Source organism: Cygnus atratus, chromosome 21, assembly GCF_013377495.2.
Source record: "Cygnus atratus isolate AKBS03 ecotype Queensland, Australia chromosome 21, CAtr_DNAZoo_HiC_assembly, whole genome shotgun sequence".
Taxonomy (NCBI): domain Eukaryota; kingdom Metazoa; phylum Chordata; class Aves; order Anseriformes; family Anatidae; genus Cygnus; species Cygnus atratus.
In genome coordinates this window covers 3808243-3831229 of record NC_066382.1, presented here as the reverse complement: position 1 = coordinate 3831229, position 22987 = coordinate 3808243, and the positions used below count along the sequence as shown (strand labels likewise).

General features: G+C 51.6%; 1 protein-coding gene across 7 annotated transcripts in view; it reads left to right on the top strand.

The window, feature by feature from the left end:
- Window positions 1–2265: 2265 nt before the first annotated feature.
- Window positions 2266–22987, top strand: part of SAMD11 (sterile alpha motif domain containing 11) — a 115512-nt gene continuing 94790 nt past the window's right edge. For 2 of the 7 annotated variants that reach the window (XM_050714852.1, XM_035557412.2), the window contains exons 1-2: window positions 5211–5267; window positions 6081–6172. In XM_050714852.1, coding sequence (XP_050570809.1) covers window positions 6101–6172 — 72 coding nt within the window. In that variant the 5' untranslated portion in view covers window positions 5211–5267; window positions 6081–6100. Of the gene's footprint in view, window positions 2308–3476; window positions 4423–5199; window positions 5268–6080; window positions 6173–22987 lie in introns of those variants that run through there. The other 5 variants (XM_050714851.1, XM_035557421.2, XM_035557413.2 and 2 more) reach the window with 5 other exon arrangements.

Genomic DNA, 22987 nt, shown 5'->3' with positions numbered 1-22987 from the left:
TGCGGTAGTGCCTCTCTGAGCAGATTAAGAATCATGCTTTCACTTTGCTAGGTGCGCTGGAAACACGCTAAAAAAAGACGGTGATTTGCACCCCCAGACTTTAGCACATTCCAATTCCTTAGTCTGGCATTTGCAAAGCATACCTGGTTCTCTCTTCAACCACGGGTGCGTGGATTTGCTTAGATCTCTCTGATCTGCTCGCCAATGGTGAATCTGTTTACACTAATCCTGAGAGCTCCACTCTTATGAGACTGGAGCTGAACAACTTGAGGCTCCTGCTGTTGGACTCAGACTTCCAGACAGAGCTCTTCTGCTTTATTACAGTGAGGAGGGGTAGGGAGGACTTGGTAGTAAATTTTAGTACTTATAAGAGACTGATGGCCTCGAATCTGTGCCTCTTGAATCCCTCCAAACTTTGCTGAGGTCTTCTGGAAAGCCTTGTGCGTGTGCAGGAAACGCAGCCTGGCCCAAGCCCTGCACCTCGTGTTGAGCCACCATCAGGAAGCCTCCCTCTGCCAGTGCTTGGCCAATGCACCTATACCTTGACTGGCATCAAACACCCATTTTTGGGGGGGCTGAAGCGCAGCCAAGTAGATGCTGCCCTTCTAGAATGAAGTCTAAGCATATTCGCTTATGAGTAGGTTCAGATTTGAGTCCAGTTTCTTTAGAGATTGAAAGCAACTGAGCTGACATGCAGTGGGAAAACCCCACGGCAAGTCAGCTTTTCCTCTGAAAAGAGAAGGTAAATACAAGTCCTCTGGGTTAGGAAAGGTTTCATCACAGGTGGCTGATACGGGCAGAGCGGACGCTAGGTGCTGTTAGGGGATCTGAGTGAGCAGCCAACCCACGGGATCCGAGGGGCCTGGAAGTGCCACAGGAGGACGTGTTCCTACAGGGTGAAAGTAATTCCTGCTCCTTTGAGCCCTCCTGGAGGAAGCCTTGAGACCCACCTTGGAAGATGGCCAAGCTGTCTGCACTTGGAGGTGAAGTTGCCATTGCGGATGGAGGTGGCAGAAGAACAGCAATCACTATGTAAAAGAAAGCAAGCTTTGAGAGAAAATACTCATTCCCCTCTAAAAAATGAAAAGCAATCAGCCCCGTGAAGCCAAGTCACAAAGAAAATGGAGTCAAATGAAGTCTGAAGCAGCTCTGCGAGCCCGGCAGAGAGCTCAGGGCAGTTGTAGGTGTGCCAGGCGAGGAGGTTTTCTGGGAGGACAAGAGCAGTTCTGCTCACCCTACGGCCTCCTCACCTGAGCTCCATCCAGAATCATCGCACGCTTTCGCAGAGAATGCCTGTGTCTCCCAGAGCCTCTTCCAAGCATTGTTCTTGGTTCATTAGGTGATAATAGAAAGTAATTTTTCCCCTGTCATCTTGAGCAATCAGAGGCATTAAGAATAAGAGCCTAAGCCTGAAAGCCTAAATGAGAGGGCTTGATGGGTATGTATATCTGCCTCCTTCATTAGAGCAAGAAGTGAGAGGATTGCTCCCAGAGCCTGCATTCCTTGCGAATAAATAGGCGAGGAAGAATCATGGTCAAACAGGGCCAGGAGACGAGGTTTGGGGCTTCAGGTTCCATTCCCCGACCTGCAGAACCCCGGAGAGCCGTTTTCCTCCCCCTTTGCTGGTGTGAAGCAACAGCTTGTCCCACAAGGGACCCATCAGAGGACTTGGTGGAGAGAGGGGTTCCCACCAGCTGGGGGCTGCGGGGGGCAGGGAGCACCCGTGAGATCTCAGGCAAATCACTTGGTGCCCGAATGTGAGCTCATCGCCCCTATTAGCCTGTGGTTACTCATAGTGGGACTGAGTAGCTGCATCAGTAACTGCATAAACCCAGCATGCGTACGGCGTTCACGTTCTGGATCTCAGCCTCTTTACCACTAAAATGAAGCTTTTTAGCTTCCTCGTAAAGGGGCTGGGAGGTGGTGGGCTGGGAGGTGGTGGGCTTTCTCACCTCTGCCCCGAGAGCATCAGAGAGAGGGCGCTGAAGGGGCAGGGGCTGGTTGGAAACTGCCCTGCTGCCTCTGTCAGTGGCTACCAGAGCAGACGGGAGAGATGCAAGCGAATCCATTTCTCACTGTCCAGAAGGCAAGTTTAACTTGCCACCACCTCCCCTGTAAGAAAATATGTACTAAAATGTGCACCTTGGAACAAAATCAAGAATTGTTGTTGTTTGGGACGGGATACCAATGCCACCTTGTCAGACCTGTGGAGCATATTTCTTGTACTGTGTTTCAGGGGATAATTTCTTTTTATTTCCCTTCCAGGTAGGATTCTTCCCACTCAGCCGATCCCAAGCAGCATTAAAGGTAGGGACCTCTCATCACCATCACAAATCTCCGTAACAACCACACAACTTAATCTCGGGCCGCGCTGTCCTCCTGGGTCTGCTCCGCGTGGCCGTCCACTGCGGCTCCTAACACAAAACCAAATTACAGCACACCCCCTACTTCTTCCTCCATCCCTAGGGGGGTAAAAGAGAAGGATCGAGCCCTCCTTCTCCAGGCTTTTCCCACCGGGAGCCTGCCAGGCAGAGCAGCGCATGCAGCCAGGCGTGCGGAGGGAGGCGAGCCCGGCTGGCAGGGGGCAAGCCCAGCCGCGCCAGCCGCCGGAGCCGGGCTGGCGGCTCCCCTGCGGCTCCGGAGTTGGCTCCGGAGCCGGATCCGGAGCTGGCCCCGGAGCTGGCCCCGCCGGCCGTCGCTCACCCCCTGTCTCCCCGCCGCCGCCGCCGCCGCCGGCGCGGCGCTTGCAAGCGCCTCCGCTCTTTAAATGGGCCAAGTTAAGAGAAGCGGCGGCGGCGGAGGGAAAGCTTGTTTGGTCGGAGTCTGGGAAGTGCGCTGCGACTTCGGAGCGCAGATCAATATATGTCTGTCCCGGCTGGGGGGAGGGCCGGGGGGGCGAGCCGGCAGCCCGACAGAGAGCGGCGTTTAGGGGCTGGGGGCGCCTGCGTGGGGAGCGCACGGCGTGCAGGAAAGCACGAGCTGGCGGGGCTGTGCATGCGTGTGTATATATATATAAATATGTAGATAAATATATATATGCACACACATATCTCTGTAACATAATACCGTGTTGTTTTTTTTTTTTTTTTCCCTCTCTTAAATTCCGCGCAGGAGTGGGAATTAAATTCCAACTGGCGGGGCTCCGAACCCGCCGGTGGGAGCGGGGCGAGGGCGCAGGGGTGCAGGTGGAGGGGGGGGAGGCCCCCGGGAAACTTCTCCGCCCGGCCGGCCGGCCGGCTGCAGCCCCCGGGCGCTGCGGGACAGGGCAGGGGCGGCCGGCACCGGGCGGCCCCCGGGGGCCGGATCCTGCCCGCGCCCGGCGGGCGCCGGCGGCGGCGGCGGCGGAGGGGAGGGAGGCGGGTGGCGGGGTGGCGGCGGCGGGGGCGCAGCGTTTCATTTTAATTATCGCCTAGAAATAAATAAACCAGGTGTCAGTTTAAAGGAAGGAGGGGAGGAAGAAGTGGGGGGGGGGGGGAGGAGGAGGGCGAAAGGGGGCCGGGTGGGCGGCGGGGAACCCTCCAGCCTGGTGAGAAGGTGGGTCGATCTGGGGGAATCAATAAGCGTTTTTTTTTTTTTTTTTTTTTTTTTTAAACCAAAATAATGTCTACGGCAGCGGAGACCTCTCCGAGATGTCAGGTATTAGTCCGGAGGGGCAGATCTGCGAGCCACACGGCAGCTCCCGGGGCTACGGTACATTAGGCTCTCCGTGGGAGAGGGATCCCAGGGAGCTCCGCTGGGGAGCCAGCCCAGGAGATTTGTTCGCGGGCTGCTCCGGGGGATACCAGCCACCTCCGGCACCCGAGCGCCAAAGGTGCTTGTGTTCCTGCTGCTGCTGCTGCTGCTGCTGCTGGCGCATTTCATCCAAACTCCAGCCAGAGCGGGGGCAAGTTGAGCCGGAGACATCAGAGCCGCTGCGCTTTGGAGAGGCGAGGGCGCCCGGGGAGCGCAGTAGCACCATGCCTGCTATCAAGAAGGAGCGACTTGACAGGGAAGAGCTGGCCCTGGCAGCCTTTAACCAGCCCATGGAAACCCTACCTGACTATCTCGCCCCTCTGGCCGCCGCTGCCATGCCGGTGGTAGCCCCCCACCCGCCGGCGTACGAGCAGATCTTTGCCCACCGCGCGTACCTGGGCTTCCACGAGAGCCCCCACCCCTCCCACCCCCACCACCACCTCCCCGAGGACCTGATGCTGGAGAGGTTTTCCTCCATCCCGGATTTCCAGCCCTTCTTTGACAACGGCGAGCCTTGCATCGAGGTGGAGTGCGGGGAGAACAAGGCGCTGCTCTACATCAATAAGTTGTGCCAGGGGAGCAAGGGACCCTCTATCCGGTACCGGGGCGAGTGGCTCACCCCGAACGAGTTCCAGTTTGTCAGCGGCAGGGAGACGGCCAAGGACTGGAAGCGCAGCATCAGGCACAAAGGTAGGGGCGCTGCCCCCCCCCCCCCCCGCCCCCCAGCAATTTTTGGGGGTCCCCCAAAATTCTCCGCTCTTCCTCAGCATCCTCCCCCTCGCCCCCCCCCCCCCCTCCACGCTTCGGCGGCCGGATTCGGGGGGGGGGGGGGTGGGGGGGGGGGGGCTGTGTGGGTGTGTGTTGGGGGAAGCGGGGGGGCTCCCCGTTACCGGGGGGAGCTCGGGACCTCGTTTTGCTTCCCCGTCCCCCCCCTCCCCGGGGCTCTCCCCGCCGCCCCCCCCCCCGGGCACCCCGGGAGCGCGCAGCGCGGCTGGAAGTTTTCCCAGCGATTTGGCAGCGCCGCCGGGGGGAGGAAGAAGAGGAGGAGGAAGAGAGGAGGTGGAGGGGGGGGGACACGAGTTGCGTTGGGGGGGGGGGAGGCGTCTCGTCGTTGGGGGGGGGGGGGGGAGAAGTTTCGCTCCGTGCGGGCACACGGCGGGGGGCACCCCGGGGGCGGCGGCGGCGGCTTGGAGGTGGGGGGGGGGACAGACAAACCTGGGGGGGGGCACAGGACGCGGGGGGGGGGCAGGGAGCCGGGGGCAGAGCCTCGGCGCCACGGGGAGCGGCGGCTCCGTCGCGCCGGGGTGAGGACAAGGCAGCTCCGGGGCGGCGGGCGGGGCGCCGGGGGGGTGTTCCCCCGGCTGCTGGGTGGTGCGGGACCTCCGCCGTGCTGCCGGGGGGGGGAGCCGGTCCTCCCCCCCCCCCCCTTCCCTCCATCCCTCCCTCCCTCCTTCCTTCCCTCCCTCCTTCTCTCCCTCCCCGCCGCAGTCCCGGCGCCGGGGCCGGCGCGGCGGAGCTGCTGGTGCGGGCGGCAGGTGGAGGCAGAGCGGGGAGCCGCAGCCGGCCGGGGGGGGGGGGGCACGGGGGGGGGGGGGGTTGGTGGGGATGGGGAGGGGAAGGGGTATGGGGGGGGTGAGGGGGCGAGGAGCGCAGCCACGCAATTAGCGAGAGCCGGGGGGAAGGGGGGGGGGGGGGGGGCTGGGGAGGTGGCTGACACCTCGCCCCGGTTATTGATCGCCGGGGGGGAAGAGGGGGGAGCAACTTCGGGGGCTGCTCCGTTTGTCAGCGCTGCACGCCTTTCCGAGCAAAAAACCAACAGAATGTTGAAAAAATCTTCTTTTTTTTTTTTTAAATTTTATTTTTAAAAAATTCTTAATTAAAAAATCTTAATTAAAAAGTCTTTATTAAAAATCCGCATTTAAAAATCTTAATTAAAAAATCTTTATTTAAAACTCCTTATTTAAAAATCTTAATTTAAAAAAAAAAACTTATTTTTTTAAACCTTAATTAAAAAAATCTTATTTTAAAAAAATCTTAATTTTTATTATTATTTTTTGAATCCTTATTTTTAAAAATTTTTTATTTTTATTTTCTCACTGGCTGCCTGCAGGAAACCTCAGTTCCTCCGGGGTGAGTCAGGAGAGGCCCGAGGTTGAACTGGAGGAGCTGGGGGGGGGGGAAGGCTCCGGGCAGCTCGGGGAAGGAGCAGGCAGCAGCCGAGGTGGGTGGGTGCTGGTAGGCAGGGGAGGGTAGCGCCTGTCTCCCTGAATCCTTTCCTCCTGCGAAGGTGCTGATCTTTCTTTTTTTTTTCTGCTTCTCCTCCTTGTTTCCTTCTCCTCTGCATCCAGGGAAAAGTTTGAAGACTCTTATGTCCAAAGGAATCTTACAGGTACATCCTCCAATCTGTGATTGCCCTGGGTGTCGAATTTCGTCTCCAGTGGTAAGATTACTGTTAAATATGTGCTTTAGTTAAGACATCTCCCCTCTCCTCCGCCTCCTCCCCTTAAAAAAAAAAAAAAAAAAAAAAGAGGAAACCAAAAAAACCCACCAGCCCTTTGCTTCTGTGCTCAGCAGGGGTAGGAGCTGCCAGTCCCGGGGGCTGCCCGCGCTGCTTGCAGACGGAGCAGGTGGGAAGGGAGGTGTTTAACCTAAAGGCTGCGGCGCGATTGCGTGGCTTTCGGGGGGGAGCCGGCTCCGTGCAAACGGCCAGCCGTTCAGCAGCTTCGTCCTTATCCTCACTCTTTGATTTTTGTGTGTTTTGCAGAGGTGTAAAATGGATAAATAAAGCAGAAGGGAATTGCGAATGCACCCGCGTGCTAGAGGCAGAACAGCCACGGTTTACAAACCATTAATGATTTTTTTTTTAAGCTAAGCTGGAGGAGGAATGAGCTCATCTTAAACATTCACAACTTTTACAACATTCATCGTGTAGATCGCTGCTTTTGTAGATCTTTACAGCACAACTTTTGGGTTCCTCTCTGCCTTTATCTTGAGAACTTTCAAAATCTCTATATGACATCAGCATTTTCATCCAAAAGATGCTGGTGCTGTAAATAAAAAAAACAACTACTGAAATCATGCTCAACTGAGGCATTAAAACCAGTTCTTCGTGTGCAGGAGTAACCATAAAATACAGAAATATCAAAAGGTGATGGCAAAACTGTTGGTTCGTGGAACTGAACCAGGTCTTGTTCTGAAAAGCCAACCGTGACTTAGAACATTGTTGTCAGTAGCACTGTGGGAGCAGCTGCCACTTGCGATTTGCTTCCTTTAATCCACTAAAATTAACCAGTTTTTTTTCTTTTATTGTTTCTGTGAGATCCGAGGGAGGTTCTCATTCCACACGCAGCATCTTGGTGATGCGGCACGATGGACTTGAGAACTGAAATGCTTTCTGCGTGGCGTATGTATGTGCATGCGGTGTGTGTCTACAGACAGACACGGTCACAGCTGTGGGATCTGAGTCTGTGGGGTCAGGTTGGTGGAGCAGCCGTCCGGCCCCACCGGGCTCCCAGGTACGGCTACGCTGCCTTACGTGGTATCCTAAACCCAACGGGGCAGATAGACCAAAACCTGGCGTTTCCGAGGGACTGCTGTCATTCCTCTGAGTTTGGGGGCAAAGTGGGATGCTGTGTGATAAGCTTGCTGCCGTGTTGAGTTCTGTGTATGCCGTAGCTACTAATCTGTACGGACTGGAGGCCAACGAGCAGTGATCTGAAGACCAAAGTGATTTGCAGCACTTGCTGCTGGGGCTGAGAAGTGTCTGGCCAGGTGATGCTGGCTGCTTGTCATTTTCTGCGTAGCGAGTTGCGTGGAGTGGTGGCCAAAAGGCCACCTTGTACTTCCCTAGCAGCAGCATTTTTTAATAGATGCGGGGGGATGCTGTGCATTTACAAAGGGAGGCAGCTGGGCATGGAACAAAGGCTATATTAAAGTGGCTTTTAAAATAGAACTGAATTTGAGAAGTTCAGACGGGAAAAGAAGGGTTCGTGTAGTTTTGGGAGAGGAGAAATGAATCCCCCTGGACTCGGCTCCTTCTGCTTCCCCACTTGTGTGAGCTGCTTGGAGGGGGTTTGATGTCAGAATGCACACAGCAGGGCCAAACCCCAGCGAGAGCTTTCATCCAAGCTGTGTTTCTCAGTGCGTACTGCATTTTCTGGGCTGTAATTAGACGGTAGTCCTGACCGAGCGACAATTTCACGTTTGGAACCTGAAAGCTTTCGGTAGTGCCTGGTAGCAGCTGCGTGTGCTACACATTCAGAACAGTGACACAAGAAAGGGGGTGCCCACCCCTCTCCACGTAGCCATCCCAGATGTAGGTACCACTGCCACCAAGGGCTGCTTCTCCCCAAGCGTGGAACCGCCTTGTGTTTTGTAGCGTGGATGAGTAAGGACGTTCAGGGTACCCTGGGTGCTTGCGTTCAGACGGGGGCACAGCGATGGGGAGCCAGCTCCATCCTCTTCCTCCCAGAGCGAGGTCGGTCCCAGGAGAGCAGGATCCCCGGCCCCCACATTGCCTTGGCGTGGGGCGAGCCGGCAGTTGGCAGCTCTCCGCATCCTGCCCTTCTCGCTGCCGACGCCAGCAAGAAGAGGCAGCGCTGCAGGGCTCGGGTCAAAGCCCCCCGAGCTCGGGTCGGAGCCCCCAGCCCTGTCTGGCGCCACGCTGCTCCCCCCCTGCCTTTGGGGCCAGCCCTGCCGGGGGCTCCCCCGCCGTGGCTGGGGAAAAAAGTGGCGCCCGGCCCCCGTCGCGCCCGGCTCCGTCGCCCCCCGCCGCCCCGTCGCAGCTCGTTTGCTGCAGCTGCAGACAGCGGCCGGCGCCGGGGCCAGCTCCGCCACCGACCGCTGGTTTCCTGCGAGGCGGAGGGGGAGCAGCCGCGTCGCGCCGGCTGCACTGGCGCCTTCTCCCCCCAGGCAGCAGCTGCCCCCGTGCCGGCATCCATCCGTCCATCCGTCCGTCCGTCCATCCATCCACCCACGCATCCATCAGCGGGGGCCAGGGGGAGCCGCTGCCGCCCGGGAAGGCTGCGCGGAGGGGCTTGGGGGGCCCTCGGGTGGAAGAGGTGGGGGGGGGCACAGGGGGGACCCCCGGGATGGGGGGAGAAAGGAGGGTGCCGGGGGGAGGGCAGGGATGCTCTGCGGGGACAGCGCGGCGTGTTCTTCCCCACAGCTCTGCCGAGAAGGGGAGTGGGGTGCTGCATGTCCCCCCGCTGTGCCCTCCTGGAGGGTGGCTGTGGCCCCCGTCTTCCCGTCCTCCTTTCCCCGTACCCAGCCTTTGCACCGGAGCTTTCCCAGATCTGGAGGGGAGACGCCACGCAGGTCTCGGCCCCTGCAGTGTTTTTGGAGGCGCGGGATGCCAAGCGTCCATACAAGAGGTTTTGAGGAGGGGCCTGCCCCCACGCTCGCACACGTCAGTTCTGGGCAGACACAGCTCGTCTCGCTTGGAGCCCTGGATGCCTTCCAGCCCATTCTGGTGAAACCCGTTCCCTGCAGGGTTCCCCCCCGTCCCCTCCGCGCCTCGCAGCGCTCCCCAGCACAACGTCTCCGCTTTCAGACCCCCGGCAGGGGCCGGGCTGGACGCTCCCTCTTGAACGTGACCTGTGCTCGCTGGCGGTGGTCTGTGCGGCCGGGCGGAGGGGGGAGCCGAACGATTTTTGTCGAGAGCAGCACTACAATCTTTACTGCTAAAACAAAGCGTCTTGGGTTTGCAAAGTCTGGCATCGCGTGGCCAGTGTAACGGGGGGTGGGCGTTTCTTACGAGACTTTTACTTGGGTTGTTTTCCTTGTCAGTGCGACCCTTACTGCGTGCTTGGTGCGAGCCGTGTTGCCTCTGAAGGTGTGCTAGGGCTGGATGTCAAGGACTCCTCATCCTCTTTTCCCGTGGAAAGAGAGGCTGAAAGGCTGCCCACGGTAGGCTTTGAGGTTCAGGTCATAGGTACAGAAGGCAGGCAGGCTTCTAAAAAGTCTTATTTATTTATTTTTAAATGTGCCATAGCTGCATTCAAGCCAAACAGAAAGCACGATAGAATGTGTGTTTGTTGTTTTTTTTTTTTTCACTCTGTTTCCTTCGTTGCATGTCAAGACACATGGTAATTGTGCATAACTTGGCCGATGACGATGGTAATTTGTTTGGTTACTGGGGTGGTGTTTTGCTCTTGATTTGATTTATACGTGCTTCTTTTTATTTGCTGCTTCTTTGCTTTCTTGTTGTTGTTTTCTTTCGATGCCCCCGAAGATAAAGCGTTAGTCCGAGACTTTGTCAAGGACAGGAAGAGTAAATATCTGCTTATTTAAAACCGAGATGACAGCAATCAGCAAAGGCCCTGTTATTTAGCCCTAAGACCGCCGAGCGCCCTGCTGCCTGCCCGTTCGGAGGGGCTCTGCGCCTCCCTCCAGCGTGGCCGTGCCTGACTTCTCCTGGGGTCTGGCTGCAGCTGCAGGCGCTGCCGTGCCCCGGGGGATGCCCTCCTGCCACCGCTGCTCTGCAGCTTGCCAGAGAGCCAGGAGCAGATCTACGTGGGGTAGGGACAGCAGTGCCACCGAGACCCCTGCGCGCTGGGACCCGAATTCAGAGGCTGCCCCCAAACGGGGACTGTGCCACGCTGGGCATGAGTCTTGCGAGAGGACTTTGCTGCAAAAAGAGGACTTGGCCCGCTGCTGGAAAATTTAGTTGGCTGCCTGTAGAGGCAGGATTAAGTCTGAAAATTTACTTTTAACTGAATAGATTAGATTTAGGTTCCTTTCCGAGCTGCCGTGGCCTCAAGGATTGGAGCTGGAGAATCTTGGGGTTTATGTGAAGGGGGCTGTTCATAACTTTGCCTTCGCGTCTCTGGGGGCTGCCTTATGAATGTGCAAAAAGCCCCTCTGTAAAGCAGACTTATAAACCTTTTTATCCCCCCAAGGTCTTTGGCACAGTCTGTTGATTTTTATTTGTGGTTTCATGCTGATTTGGATTGTTGCTTTTAATCCAGCACATTTTAGTTTAGGTTAGCATTTGTTGGAGGCTTTTTTTTTTCTTTTTTTAAACAGACTTCACTCAGGTGATTTTTAGGGCATGTGTGTTGTACTGGAAACTTCTAACTTAAATCCGAGCTCAAAAGTTTATCCAAAATCCATCAGGCACCACCTTCACAGAGAGACTGGGGATACGGCACGCTGTGCTTCTCAGTGGAGAGACCGCAGCTCCCGTCCTTGCTGGGAGAGGTGAGAGGCTGAGCGCACAGCCTCAGCTTGCAAGGTTTCCAAATCCAAAGGCAGCAGGAGCACGTTTGTGTGCTGCTCTCACAGGAGGGTCCCCCAAACCAGCCATTCTTGGGTCATTCAGCACTGAGCAAGGGAAAACTGGCAGCTGGAACCGGGGATGGGTGTGGGTGAGAGGTGCTCCTGAAGGCATTCTGCGCTGGAAGTTATTCCTGCTGGTCCTCAAGCTCAGCTCGGGGACAGGGCACGCTGCCACTGCCTGGTGCTGTCCGGCGTCAGAGGTTTGGAGGGGGGGTTGTTGAGAACAGCTAGTTATTATTTTACGCAGGGGCAGAACAAACCCAGATCAATGGGACTAAGAGTGCCAGCACAATACTGGAGGATTTAATTTTGTGGATTATTAAATACCCTCTGGAAAGGAAAATATTAATTGGATTGCAGTCTTGTGAGTGAACAGCAGAGATGTATAAGCAGCTATGGCTTAGGAAAATAATTTTATCTTCCTGTGGATTTTAAAGAGGTCCAAGTGGGGGAGGTCTGCCGTAGTGCAAAAACAGCGGTGAAGATTTCTGCTCTTTGGTGAGCAACGAGGAGAAACTGGGTGCGAGAGGCCTCGTGTGATGGAAGGAGCGAGGAAGCTCCATCTGTGAGCTCAGGTTAGTGTCTCTGAAGTGTGTGAGCAATGGGTCAGGCCGACCCACCGACTTTTGGAGTGGTGTTGGTTCCTTGGGAGAGCCAAGGCAGAGCATCACCTCTGCCACCGCCTGTTGTGCCCCGCGGTGGGCTCAGGGTTTTACGCACGAAGGCAACGGAGGCAGGATGGGCTTTGCAGCCAGCACTGCTTGCCAGGTGAGCTGTTGGGTTTGTGTTCCACCAGGCCTGGAGAATCTACTGCAAGAAAGTTGCACCTGGGAAGAAAGAAGGATAAATAAATATATAAAGCAGTGAAAGCAGCAGCATCTTGTTAGCGGTGTGTCAAGGGCAGTGTAAAGGTGAGATAGGATAAGTAATTTTGCTGTCAAAATTATTTAGAGATGTCATTAAACTGCTTAGGGCTGTCTCTGCTGCTTCAGGGCACAGACACCTGGTTTTAATTTGCAGTGGTCTATGTCTAAACCTGCTGGCCTTATTCAAAGGGATCAGTGCTAATTTGGAGCCTGGTGGCAAATGCCTTTCGTGAACACGGGATCTAAATGGCAGAGGTGACTAAAGGACCAGAATTAACTCCCTCATAAACTCTGTTCATTTTTCTTTTCCTGGGGTTGTAAAACTATAACGTAGTTAAGTTTGCAGAGCTGATGAACTTTTCAGATTGCTTGTTCTGGTTCAGCTCTGGGGAAAGGAGAACAGAGAAGCAGTCTCGTATTGGCCCCAGACGTTGGCAAAGAGACCCACGCTGTTCCTAATGAAGTAATGCTTGGTCAGAATTTTGCACTTGCAGAATTACTTTGTTTTGTCTACAATTCTTCTTCCTCCCCCCCTTCCTCTCCCTCTCTCTCCTTCCCTCCTTTCTGGATTGTCTTGTTCTGTTTCTTATGCACAGTCTGTTTCCTTTCTCTGGAAAACTTCTTGCCACACAGCAGACACCGCTGCTGACTCTTGCTTAGCACCTCTGCCCTTTTCTCTCCCTTCTTCCTCCTCCAGATTGAAGTTCACCATCTTCACCAAGTCAGCAGCTGGAGAAACACCTTTCTCAGCATTTCGGGGCTCCTTTCTGTTTGGAGCTATTCAGCTTCCTCACTTCTGGTAGTGAAAAACTCATTATCAGTCTCTGTGTCCCAAATTTGTGTTAAGGGTGATGAAAAGACATCTGAAGAGTTATTTATTGTTGCAGGGTTGTAAGTAAAACGGAGAGCATCCTCTTTACCTTCCCTGCTTTGCTCTTATTCTACTCTTGTCTGAAGGTAAATCTTCTGTGTGTACCACCTCCACGGCTGGAGTAACAGTGCATTTCCTTTCTTTTATTTGAGCCTGTTATTTAAAACAAACAAACAAAAAACAGAACAGAGAGGAAATTACACGTTCCCCTGGGTCATAAATATAATCTGATGTGGGATTTTGTTGTAACAAGTCGGAGGAGGAGGAGGGATGGATGAAGGGAATTCCCAGGCTAGGAAGGTTCTTGTTCATTTATTGTAGCTCTAGTCAGTGTGGAGCTTGTCACTTTTCCTGGTTTCGCTTTATTTTGCACAAGCACACAGAACTGCAAAACCCAGGAATACCTTCAAGCCAAAATTTGCGCTTTTGACTTTCTGTATGAAAATCTTCCTGCACGCCAAATCCCTCTGTTTTAAAGTGTCGAGATCGCTTCAATCAGCGTGCAAAGTAGACTTTTTCAGTCTCCTGTATCTCCAGCGAGGCAGACACCTGCGCCTGCATCCTCCAGCACGCCGCTCGCTGGAGGCAGCCTCCCTTGGTGCAACGCGTGCCGACGGCAGCGAGCGCTGACTGCCGTCCCCAGGGCTGCTCTGCTGCAGCATCAGAGCAGGGGCTCGTCCAAGCCGCCGGGCTTTTTCCAGTGGGGCTCTTGCCAGAGAAAGGTGAACAGGATTTGACCCCAAGTTGCAGCTGGGAAAGGGAACGGTGAGATAAATGGGCGAGCAGCAGGCAGGGATGGAGGCTAAGTGTCCTGCCGCTCCTTGAGGGACTGAAGAGCTGAAAGCTCCCATTATTTTGCACACTAATTGTTCATCCGCATTTGTGCTGCCTCAGCAGCTCTTGCTAGTGGAGATCTCCCATATATTTGCCCAAAGTTGGTGTATTTATACCAGCACACGTCCACTGCTCAGCTGTGCCAAAGTGGTGCCGGGGCATTACGTGGAGCAAGAGGCCTCGCCACGGCTCGGTTGTCTGTGAGCGTCTTGGTGCTGCCTTGTGTTTTATCGTCTTGAAAAATGGGAGAAAAATGACTTTGGAATAAGGTTTCATTAGTACTTTGAAAAGTAACAGCATTTTCTGTCTTTAGATCTAAGTTGATGGGCAGTACCCATGATTTTTGCATTGTGCTGGTCAGCTGGGGAGGTAGAACCTTTCTTGAGTAGTTTCCAGGTAATTAAGAAGCAGGAAAACTTCAGAGCTTTTGATGATAGAAGAGAGACTTGTCAGCCCTTTGGTCCAGAAAATACATCTGCTTCTAAACTATTTCTGATGATGGCACTGCAACAAAGTCGTGTGTTGGCTCGTAGCTGATTCTCGGTGTAGTGTCGGGAGGTGCGATTGCTTCGGATCGTGTAAGAAGCAGCTCGGGGATTTTAAACAGCTTCAGTGAACTTGGGCCTCTTAATCACCGCAGCTTCTTCGTATAAAACTTTTCTCTTGAAAGAAAGCAGACCATTCCGCCCCAGCCCGAGTGTCTCACCCCTAGGAGCTCGTGTTTATCGCCGCGTCCCTGGGGCCTTGCAAATTCAGCGTTATGAGTAGATTCCTCTCCAACGGTAGCTACTGCTCTGCCTATCTCTGCCCATCAAATTGCAAAAACTCCCTTGTAACCCCATCCTTTCTTTTTATCAGGCGATGAATGCGATAGGTGGTACTCAGCTCGGCTGGAGCTGCTTTTGCCGTGTTGCTAGGGCAACCGGAGATAGCCCCCGAAGACAGGAAAGGGCAAGCATTCCTTTCTGCCACCGGCTGGAGCATCAGTGATTGAATGAGATTAGATGGAATTAGATAATCCTGAAATTCACAGTGATTTGACGCCAGACCTTTATTAAATAAGTAAAAGTACCAGCCCTTATAGGAAAAACGAATTCTCGTAGATCAATAACTTTTCCCACCATTTGTCACAGCTGTGATTCTGAAGATCTCTTTTTCTGTGATATGGGTTGAACCACACAAACAAACCTTTTTTTTTCTCTCTCCCAGAGGGAACTATGATATCAATTCCTCGTTTATTTCCCCCTTGTGATTCACCCACTTAACCATAAAGTACACTTAGAAAGGAAAGCACTACAAGATTCTTCAGTGATGGTTCAATGAACTACAGCTTACAGGAGTTACTTAAAAATTGTACACTGGTACTCTTAACTATAACTGTGTGTTAGGGTCCTTTTTTTTAAAAAAAAAAAAAAAGCTGTGTGTTTTGAACGGCAGTGTAATTTTTTGTTCCTTGTGTGTTCAGTGCCTAAAACTGCTGGGACCTCATCTGTGCTTGGCATGTGCCTCGCTCAGCTGCAGTAGAGTTGATAACACTGTATTTTGATCGAAAGTAGATCTGGGTAAAGTGAGCATGGCCGTGTGAATGCAGGATTGGACTTTGATCACAATCAGTCTAGATTTACATCAGTTTGACTCTGTTGACTTCTTTTTCATCTTCAGACTGGCATGGCTTGCATCAAAACTTAGCCTGCATCAGAGGATACCCAGCAGAGCATGGAAAATTTGGTGCCTTCTGTCCCTCAAGCAGTTGTGTTTCTTATCAAGCTAAATTGGCTCTTTCTGAGCGTAGGAATGATTTATTTATTTTTGCAGAGGGGGTGCTGTCTCTCGGGTGCAGCTCTGAACACCTCTGCAGGCACAGGGGACAGAACGTGGTCTCAAAGCCATCAAGAAGGAGCATATCCACAATGAGAAGGGCAGCCTGCCTACTCTCTATAAGGATGCTTTTCATTCTGAACAAAAATATATAATAAACTAGGCCTGTTTTTTTTTCTTTTTTTTTTTTAAATAACAATGTGATTCCTTAAAACATTTTTGGCTAGAAATTCTTGAGCTGGTAAATCAGGGCTGTAAATCTGTGTAAGTCTATCTGCACTTGTTTGCATCAGCACCGTGGATCTGGTTTTCTGAAGTCTCACCTTACGTTGCTCTGATGTATTTCTCAGAAATAAGTTCAATAAAAGTAAATCAGTGAGGCTGATAAGCATTGCTGTCCCCTTATGGGTGCAGAGGGCAGAAATCTTCCTTTCTTTGGGAGGATTTAGTTTCATTGAAGTCTCTGCTATTGTCTTTAAAACATTATAGAATTTTTAAAAAGTATCTTAAAAGGATATTTGAAATTATATACTCTACAAGATACTGTGCTTTTCCTCTAGCAGTGCTGAAAAGCTAACTTACTGAGAAAAATCTCATTGTTTTGGTGGGACTCCTAATACCCTGGACTGTCTGTCACATCAAGGTCTAGAACTAAGGATACATAAGGATACAGGCAGTCTGAATTGTCACCCCTGCCTTTATTCAGGATTCAAATGCACTGAAGAGGGCTGAGTGATGAGCTGTCACGTCCCACTAGGAAGCAAAGCCAGGGCTCCTCCAAAATACAGAAAAATCTGGGATTTGGGTCTTTACCCCGTGACAGAAGATGATTCCTGCTGGTGATCAGGTTTCCCACCTGTCCTGCCAGCTGTTGGCTCTGGCTGCTTTGGGAAACGAAGCCCCAGTGTGCGAGGCGGAGGAGCTGCTGCTGCATCCATCCAGGGCAGAGTACTGCTGGAACTACTGGTACGTCCTACTGGAAGAGTAGGAAGCAGTATGAAAGGAAACGAGCCAGCTGTTCATGTTTTCTTCAGGTGGCAGCTTCACCTGGGATAATCGTGCCCTGTTGCCTAGAGGTTTGCCCACAGGACCCCCAACCAACTTTGGGGGAACCAGGATTCTTCCTGGGAAGAATCTGGCTTTGTAAGTATAATAGCAGCGCAGTATGAAGACCACACATGTGTTCAATACATAATAAAGTCTAGGTATCGGTTGCTTCAGTGATTTCCCATGTTTGGAGACCAGCCTCCACCTGGGGAGGTCTCTCTGAGCTGACAAAGGAAAATCAATTGGAAACACACATGGTGCAGAATTCCTTGTGGTGAGGATTGCACTCCAGCTTGAAGTTGCTTGCATGTTTTAAATTGTACCCTGGAGAAGCTGCCCTTAATTTGTTGGAACTGTACTTTTCCTCTTATTTTTCAATGCCATCTCAGTGCATGATACTTTTTCTTAAATGCTGCGTTATGTGAAGGCTTCTTCTCTGTCTGGAGGGAGCTAGCTGACACCAAAGAACATAAGAAACTTGGGTGTTCGAGGCTCTTCTGTGGGTTGGCGTTGGGGAGACGCCTGGTAACCATGCAAAGCACGGGGCATTTGGAGAGAAAGACTTTGCTTTGGCTGGTTGCTATTTATTACCACTGAATCCCAAAATAATAGACATCAGATTTTGAGATGTCAGTTGGCAGCGATCCTGCTGCGTGTTCCCATGGACAGACAGGCATGGAAAGCCAAAACAAAGCTACTCAGACTCGGTATGTGATGAAGAAAACCTGATCTGTAAAGGCAGAATGAAACCCGCAGCCTGCACCGCGGGACGGGCGTCCTACGAGTGCTGGCTCTGGCGGAGGGGAGCGGTGGGCGCTGTGGGCTGGCAGTCAGGTGGCTGCTGGGGATAACCCACCGTGCTTTCTCAAGCCTCTGTTTCCAAAAGCAGCTTTTTATGTGGGTTGTTGGACTTGGCTTACCAAGAAACATGCTTTTCTCAGGGCCTAAATACCTTTTATTCCCTTTCACATCACAGGGCTGTGCAGTGTTTGGTACCTTTGCATGGCCTTCGGAAATGTGGGCACTTTCCATGATTCAGCTTCCCCATGTGCAGGCTGGGGAGAGCACCGATGGTACTGCTTATGGAAATCAAATATTTAGAATTATGGGTTAAAAGGACAAGAGACCACTGTTACCATCAAGTTTAAGGTCTGGTACTGTAATAAGAAATAGGACTTCCCCAAACCGGTTCCTCTTTATGGTGGCTTGTCTTTGCAGTTTTCTTTTTAAGGAAAGCATGCAGTTGTGATTAAAGGTCCGTTTGTGTATTTATCCTAATAAATAGTTTCAGTGGGTAGCTACTCGCGCTATTTAGGAAACATCGATGATATTGCTAGTTTGGGTTTGTTCCGTGTCACATTCCTGCCACCTGGTCCCCTTACAGCTTTGTATGTCCTTCTTCAGAACTCCTTTTAGTACCCATCATGAAGCCACCTCTCAACCTTCTCCTTGGTGAGTTAGATAGAGCGAGGTTCTTCAGGCTGTCCGTGTAAGGAGGCGACACCAGACCTTTTGTCTGCATTACTGCTCTGTGAAACCTTGCACTGTATCAGCCTCCGTCTTGAACTGCTGGCACTGAATTCAAGTGGTGTCAAGCATACGTGTGTGTGTATGCATGTGTCTGAGTGTATATATCCACATACACACACGTATACATGCACACGTGTCTGTGCACACTGTTAGCTTCCTGCTCTGGCATTTATATGTTCATGTCATTGATACTGTTAGGGCATAGCCCATGGTAAACCTCTTCACCTGAGTTCCACCCTGACTTTGCACCTTGTTCAGAGTCCCTTTTTCCTGGGGTAATGTTCCCAGATGTTTAAATGCCAGCTTCTCCCTCTGTTGTGTGTCTGTGACCCTGGGATTTCGATACTCGCCATTAACTCACACATTCCGTGATAACCACCAAACACCAGGGATGACTCTCTTTTCTTCCTGCTTATCGATAAAAATATTAGAGAGAATTGGTTACGTGCTTATATTCTGGGATCTTTTTATCACCTTTTAATCCAGTTAACTTGCGCTGTGTTGGCTGGTAGTGCTCTCATTTCTCATTCAAAAAGTTGTATGGCATAAGATCAAATAACTTGCAGAAATCTAAGCACATTACACGAGCACAATTGTCTCAGCAAAGAAGGATATCATATTAGTTTAGCATCTTTTCCATGAACAAACTTTATTTTGCATAAATTATATTGCCCTCCTTTAATTTATTATTGCTTGTCCAGTTTCCTCTATTTCATTATTTCTCCTGGGGGTTATAAAATTACTTGGATTATCCTGTTTATGCTTTTTAAAACACAGGCCCAGTGCTATGTTTTCCCGTTTACCTTGGATTTCCTCATTGTTCTGAGACTCATTAAAGATCAAAGTCAAGTATATAAAGAACTTCCCTGGCTAAGTCCTGAAACTCTCCGAGTGCAAGTGATCCAAGTCCGCTGATTTAAAACTATATAACTTTAGAAGTTTCAGTTTGGAAGCCTCCTAATGTATTGCTGGAATGAAAAGTATTTCATTTTCGTACCAAGTTAGAGCTAGCTTTTTTTCCCAGTGCAGAAATGAAATATTTATTGAACATTCTGATTTTTTCAGCGTTTCTGACAGTTCTACCATTCCCATCCAGTTACAGGCTGAAACCATTATTACCTCCTCTGCTTAATAAACCAGTGTTTACAAACCAGTTTGGAATTCTCCAACGAAAGAAGGAATTATTAAAATTACAAGTGCAATTATTCAAGATTAGGATCTTTATAATGGGCGAGGAAGCAGAGGCCTTCCCCATTACAAAGGGCCCTTTACTGCGCGTTACGCTGATGAGATGTCCAACTGTCTTAACGTCTGTTACTCCTTAGTTTTTGGTTTATGTCTCCGGTGGGAGTTCTGCCTTCGTTGCTTCCTGTTGTTCGGTGCTGGTTTAATCGGAAGCCTGGCGCGTGGCTCAGCTGGTGGAGCCTTAGGCTTCTGCGGAGGGCAGGATGCTTTCCCTTCCTCGGCTCAGCGCCGCTTGCCAGGCTGAGTGTTTACAGCCTGCGGGTTCGGGTAATGAATAGATGTGCCGGGCTTCAAAAACCCGACCTCTGTGGCTTTCTGATGAAAGCCAAGCCGTTCTCCCCCACCTGGATGCTGCTCTAGCTCACGCTCCTTTTCTGGCTGCTTCTGTTTTCTCCCGATCTTCCAATCAAGCCTTCCAGCTTGGTCGCCAGCTTACGAAGCAAGGCGGTGTTTGAATTATCCGAAGAAGCCCTCACCGTGTGTTTTGTCAGAGCTCACTCCTCTTTAAACAAGCAGATCTGCCTTCCCTCGGTGTTTGCTTTAAATGCTCTTGGAAAGGTCTCGGCACAGGGCTGTATGTGCAAGAGAAGAGGTGGGGATGTGATGAAGCCACAGCACAAAACTCCTCTGCTCCTGGGAGCACCCAGTGGGAGACACCTCGCCGTGCACCTCCCTCTGCTCCAGGCCCGTGTTCTCCCAGCGCTGGCTCGCGGAGATGCTGTGCTGTTAGCCCGGGCTGGCGCAAAGCATCTTGATGCCCTGCGAGCTGTGAAACTCGACATATGCCGAGGCAGCAATAGGAGGAGGATCTCTCCTTAAAGCTTCCTGGGAATGTTCTGACAGTATTTCATCTGCCGGGGGCTGCGGTGTCATTCAGGCTGATCCCAGTAGGCCAAGGGCTTAGAATCAATAACGCCCTTGATCAGCAAATAATTCTACCTTGATCAGAGAATCCTGGTAATTAGAGCTAGAAAGGATGTGTGGCATCACGCAGCCTGCTCCAGAGAGCCCCGTAGCACTCTGGCATCTGTGTGCGTGCTTCTTGGGGTTTTTTGGGCCATTCTTGTAACATAACGTTAGCCAGGCTATGCATTGTTATTTTCAGGAAGTACCAATACGGGATGCTCCACTATTTTTCCTTGATATGAAAATACAAAAAAGCCTGTTTTAAAAATGGAAAAGATGAGGGAGAAGTGGGGCGCGAGGAGAGGAAATGACCCCTTCTGATCACCCACGAGCAGAGCTGGAAATGGAGTTCAATCCCTCAGCTCCCATTCCCTTTCTGTGGACACTCTGTTCAGCCTCAGACGTCGCTTGTGTCAGCCCCCAGACTGGCTCCTCTGCTTCCCTGACCAGAAGGCATTGTTCCTGGGGATGCTCGCTTTCCATGGCTTGCTCCATCTTTGCCTGTCGGCTAAGACTGACCAAAAAGAGAGGCCCTGCAGCGTTTTGGTGTGGTTTGACAGCCTGGTCCAAAGGATCACAACCAAGCCATGGTAACAAGCAGGCAGCTACCTGGCAGTGCCGCCCACGGCTGGGGATGCCGAGGTAGGTGGAAGTGGCTTCCCTTTCTCTTCCTTCACTGGTGTCTTCATCTCTCCTTGGGTTGAAACTTTGTGTATTTGGGACAACCTTTTTGGGGCGAAATCGCGTCCGTGGGATTCAACTCGGAGCAGAGCTCAGTGGAAGGCAAAAAACGTGTTGCGTGGTGGCAAAGGACGGCGCTTTCTTTTACGCAGCTCTTTGGTGGTAGCTGCGAGCAGGTTTTTGGTGGCATAAAGCAGAGCAGCTGGGGGCTGGGTAAATGCTTAAAAGGTTTATAAGTGAGCGTGTGGGAAATTGGTTGGAGTGTGCTGTGCCAGGGCCAAGTCTGCCCCGGAAGAGTTTAGTCATCGGCATGCAAAGCACCGAAAGGCAGGGTGTCACACGCCGCCGGGGCTGATGCGGAGGGAAGGAGCTGTCACAGCAGTAGCTGCTCATTACAGAGCTCCGAAAATGAGGAAATAAAGATAGCTTTTCATTTTTTTGCGTGGCTGTCTGTGTGAGCCCATCAAACAGGAATATGGCCGCTTGCCTACAAACAGATTAGGTTTTTATTGCTTTTGCCACCTCTGTGATGCTGTAAGGCCTAGCTAGACCAGAGATAGCACGATAAATCTGGTTTATATCAACGTGAACTTTGATATATCTTATTAATATCACACTCATGATTTGAATATTTAAACATGGATGGCACACATGAAAACGTCATTCAGCTTATGCTTGCTTTATTTAATTATTTTAGATTTATACAACACCTGTCATTGGCTTGCAAGTGCCATGCAATTAATTAAACCTACCAGTCACTCCAGGTGGAAAATGGGCTAGGAAAAAACCTCAGGAGCCTCAGCTGAAGCCATATAGGATGCCTCCGAGGGAAGCCTGCGTGGGTTAACAAGGGCAGGGATTGCACTGAAGTTTGTCTGGGCAGAAGGAGGAAAGGAAACAGGGGGGGCTCACACAGCCACAGCAAAACATCTCGACCCAGAGGGAATGGGGGGGATGTTCAGAAACCCGCGTGGCCCAGAGCTTTGCTTACAGTCGGACCTCTTTGGAAGCTGCTGTTTCAGCACCTCTTGCAGGGAGCCCGACAGAGCCACACCAGGCGGGGGGAGCAGTTCCTGCTGCCTCAGCTCCCACTGGGATGCCCGCAAGGTTTGGAAGTGGTTTTGCCTTCAGTGTCTCAATTTTCCCCAGTTTCAGCCTTACTTTAACAAAAAACTGTCAAGAAACGGGCTGAGGGGCTGCTGGGGACTTTCACGACAGGGCTGGCTGGCTGCAGAGTCTGTGCTGGCTCCTCATTTCTCCTGCCCCTGCCTAGCCCCCAGACCACAGTTTTCATCAGAATTATACAAACAACATTATATTGATGATTATTTCGGGCTCATCTTGCCCACATACCCCATAGGAATTTGCAGCCCTTCTCAACGTTTTGCATATGCAAAATTTCTAAGGAAGGAAGAAGTTAATGAAAGGCAAGTTCTCGTAGGTGGGAGTCAGAAAGCACAGGGAGAGCCTTTCCCCAGCTTAGATGAAGCACTCTTGACCAGAGCAGCCTGAAACGTGTTTGAGAGGATTCTCTTTCCCTTGGTACTGCTGAATTACCTCTTAATAGGCTGCAGAGAGCTGCAGCAGTGCAGCGTGAGCTCCCTTCCTGTAGCCTAAAGGTCAAGTGTAGCCCCTTGCTGTTGCAGGAGGTGGCACGGCTGTTCTGAGTAATTAGTTTAAAAAAATGCATATGTATCTTTGTGGTACCAGAAATGCTGACTAAAATCCAGAAGGAAATAACAAAGCAGTTGCCCATATGCATCAGATAAAAATTGTTTGACTCTATGAAATATCTGCCGTGCCTTTGTAATAAAATTAGCAAGAAGGGAAAATACCTGGTGAATACAAGGCTAAGAGGCTGTCACATGTTTTTCCAAGTGTTGTCTTTAAACAGCAGCGATCTTGGGGGTCAGGATTGTTTCTTTGTTCTGTTTCTCCAGCCCCGAGCATGGTGGAGTTGTGCCTGGGGACTCGTAGCTGCTGCCGCAGCGCAATATTTGGGGATACAGCGGTTGGGATGCCTCGGTGCTCTCGTGCTGGGATGTGGGTACCTGCAGTGATAACGATCGCGTGGACCCGTGTAAAAGGGGCTGAAAAAATCCCACGTCTGGCAACACCGAAGACAGAAACCAGGAGATGAGCTAATGGGCAAGAGAGATGGAGTACGCTTTGTAGAGGA